This window comes from Arachis duranensis, chromosome 9 (genome assembly GCF_000817695.3).
Source record: "Arachis duranensis cultivar V14167 chromosome 9, aradu.V14167.gnm2.J7QH, whole genome shotgun sequence".
Classification (NCBI taxonomy): Eukaryota; Viridiplantae; Streptophyta; class Magnoliopsida; order Fabales; family Fabaceae; genus Arachis; species Arachis duranensis.
In genome coordinates this window covers 66,007,231-66,010,919 of record NC_029780.3, presented here as the reverse complement: position 1 = coordinate 66,010,919, position 3,689 = coordinate 66,007,231, and the positions used below count along the sequence as shown (strand labels likewise).

At 40.3% G+C, this 3,689-nt stretch overlaps 1 protein-coding gene across 1 annotated transcript; it reads left to right on the top strand.

Annotated features, from left to right (window-relative positions):
• Positions 1–2,047: 2,047 nt before the first annotated feature.
• On the top strand, positions 2,048–2,488 carry LOC107465690 (uncharacterized). Its single transcript, XM_016084660.1, has one exon. It carries the CDS (start codon positions 2,048–2,050, stop codon positions 2,486–2,488), a length of 441 nt encoding a protein of 146 aa, XP_015940146.1.
• The last annotated feature ends 1,201 nt before the right edge of the window (positions 2,489–3,689 follow it).

Here is a 3,689-nt window from a genome sequence, read left to right as displayed (position 1 = left end):
GATATCAAAATTCTTAATGAGAATTCCAGGAATCATGCAATGTTAGTCTAAAGCTTTAGTCTAAAGGAATTAGACATGGCTAGCCAAGCTTTAGCAGGACATTACATTCAAGAGCTAAATTGATGAAGATCATCAGCTTTGGTGATGATAAGAACATCACCTTGAAACACTAGAATTCATTCTTAAAAATTCTGAAAAATACCTAATCTAAGCAACAAGATGAACCGTCAGTTGTCCAAACTCAAACAATCCCCGGCAACGGCGCCAAAAACTTGGTGCACGAAATTGTGATCATCAATGGCGCCGTCAACATGGTACGCTCAATTGCAATCTCAACTCTTTATCACAACTTCGCACAACTAACCAGCAAGTGCACTGGGTCGTCCAAGTAATAAACCTTACGCGAGTAAGGGTCGATCCCACGGAGATTATTGGTATGAAGCAAGCTATGGTCATCTTGTAAATCTCAGTCAGGCAGATTCAAATGGTTATAGATGATTTATGAATAAAGCATAAAATAAAGATAGAGATACTTATGTAATTCATTGGTGAGAATTTCAGATAAGCGTATGGAGATACTTTGTCCATTCCGTCTCTCTGCTTTCCTACTGTCTTCATCCAATCCTTCTTACTCCTTTCCATGGCAAGCTGTATGTTGGGCATCACCGTTGTCATTGGCTATAGTCCTGTCCTCTCAGTGAAAATGTTCAACGCGCTCTGTCACAGCACGGCTATTCAGCTGTCGGTTCTCGATCATGTCAGAATAGAATCCAGTGATTTTTTTGCGTCTATCACTAACGCCGCACAATCGCGAGTTTGAAACTCGTCACAGTCATTCAATCCTCGATTCCTACTCAGAATACCACAGACAAGGTTTAGACCTTCCGGATTCTCTTGAATGCCGCCATCAATTCTAGCTTATACCACGAAGATTCCGGTTAAGAAATCCAAGAGATATCCACTCAATCTAAGGTAGAATGGAGGTGGTTGTCAGGCACATGTTCATAGGTGAGAATGATGATGAGTGTCACGGATCATCACATTCATCAAGTTGAGGAACAAGTGATATCTTAGAACAAGAATAAGCTAAATTGAATAGAAGAACAATAGTAATTGCATTAATACTTGAGGTACAGCAGAGCTCCACACCTTAATCTATGGTGTGTAGAAACTCTACCGTTGAAAATACATAAGAACAAGGTCTAGGCATGGCCGAATGGTGAGCCTCCCATAATCTAAGAACTAGACGTCCAAAGATGATCCTAAGATCTAAAGTGATCAAAAGATGAAAATACAATAGCAAAAGGTCCTACTTATAGAGAACTAGTAGCTAGGGTTTACAGAAATAAGTAAATGACATAAAAAATCCACTTCCGGGCCCATTTCGTGTGTGCTTGGGCTGAGCATTGAAGCATTTTCGTGTAGAGACTCTTCTTGGAGTTAAACGCCAGCTTTTGTACCATTCTGGGCGTTTAACTCCCATTCTTGTGCCAGTTCCGGCGTTTAACGCCGGGCAGTTTTGAGCTGATTTGGAACGCCTATTTGGGCCATCAAATCTCGGGCAAAGTATGGACTATTATACATTACTGGAAAGCCCAGGATGTCTACTTTTTAACGCAGTTAAGAGCGCGCCAATTGGGCTTCTGTAGCCTCAGAAAATCCACTTCGAGTGCAGGGAGGTTAGAATCCAACAACATCTGCAGTCTTTTTCAGCCTCTGAATCAGATTTTTGCTTAGGTCCCTCAATTTCAGCCAGAAAATAACCGAAATCATAGAAAAACACACAAACTCATAGTAAAGTATAGAAAAGTGAATTTTAACTAAAAACTAATAAAAATGTAATAAAAACTAACTAAAACATACTAAAAACATACTAAAAATAATGCCAAAAAGCGTATAAATTATCCGCTCATCAACAAGGTAGAGAAACAAGGGTGAGAAAGAAACTGTGGTACTTACTGAAGAGTGCAGTGCTATAATACAAAAGAAGCTACCCCAAAAATTGAAAGACCCTGGGAGTTTCCAAATCCCCTGTATCATTGGGGATATGAACATTGAGAAGGCACTATGTGTTCTCGGAGCCAGCATAAACCTCATGTCTTTGGCCATGATGAAAAGAATGAGAATAGAAGAGGCCAAGCCAATAAGAATGGCACTTCAATTGGCTAACAGAACCTTTGAATTTTCCCATGGTGTAGTGGAAGATCTATTGGTGAAAGTGGGGGAGTTCATCTTTCCAGCTGTTTTTGTTGTGCTTGATTTGGAGGAAGAAGCCAACACATCAATTATCCTAGGAAGGCCATTCCTAGCTACTGCTGGGGCCATAATTGATGTTCAAAAAGGGGAGTTAGTCTTAAGGTTACACAAAGAGAAGATGGTCTTCAATGTCTTCAAGGCAATGAGCTACCCCAAGGAATCCATTGTTGAATGCATGATGGTGGACACAATTGAGACCCTAGTTCAAGGAGTCCTAGAGGAAGAACAATGAGAAGAAACCCAAGATCAATATCAATAAGTCTCATGTGGTGAGCCACCACTAGAGACTATGAAAGAACAAATCATGCTCGACAAGACAAAAAATTAGGAGTGGAGGCACCAAAGTTGGAGCTAAAAGCTCTGCCTCGAAACTTGAAGTATGCCTACTTGGGTGACAACAACACATACGCAGTGATCATTAATTCAAGTTTGAATGAACAACAAGAAGAAGAGCTAATCTAAGTGCTGAAACAACACAAGGATGTCATAGGATGGACACTTGCAAATCTAAAAGGAATCATTTCCTTAATGTGCATGCATCAAATCTTACATGAGGAAGGCTCAATGCCCTCAAGACAGCAGCAGAGGAGGCTAAATACAACAATGAATGAAGTAGTCCAAAAGGAGGTGTTAAAACTATGTCAAGCAGGGGTGATCTACCCCATCTCAGACAACTCTTGGGTAAGCCCTGTCCAAGTAGTTTCTAAGAAGGGAGGGATCACTGTTGTGCTCAATGAGAAGAATAAATTAATACCAACAAGAACAGTGACTGGCTAGCGCATGTGCATTAATTATAGGAAGCTCAAAAGCCACCAGGAAGGATCACTTCCCCCTACCTTTCATGGACCAAATGCTAGAAAGACTTGTAGGACATGAATATTATTGCTTCCTAGACAGTTACTTTGGTTACAACCAAATAGTTGTAGACTCCAAGGACCAGGAGAAAACTTCCTTTACTTGACCCTATGGTGTTTTTGCTTATAGGAGAATGCCCTTTGGATTGTGCAATGCGCCTGTAACATTCCAAAAGTGCATGCTCTCCATATTTTCGGACATGATTGAAAGGTTCATAGAAGTGTTCATGGACGACTTCTCTGTATTTGGTGATTAATATTCTAAGTGCTTACACCACCTTGCTCTAGTGTTGCAGAGATGTCAAGAAACCAACCTGGTTTTAAACTGGGAGAAGTGCCATTTCATGGTCACTGAAGGGGTGGTTCTTGACATAAAATCTCCAAAAAGGGCATTGAGGTAGACAAAGCTAAAGTGGAGGCAATTGAGAAGCTTTTTAGGGCATGCTGGTTTTTATAGAAGATTTATCAAAGATTTCTCAAAAATTGCTAAGCCCTTGAGTAGTCTACTTGCATCTGACACACCTTTCATATTTGATCAAGAAGGCATAATAGCTTTTGAGATCTTGAAAAAGAAGCTTT

Bases quoted from the DNA above. Each gene is read 5' to 3' on its own strand.
- LOC107465690 (XM_016084660.1), top strand. From the start codon at position 2,048: ATGAACATTGAGAAGGCACTATGTGTTCTCGGAGCCAGCATAAACCTC.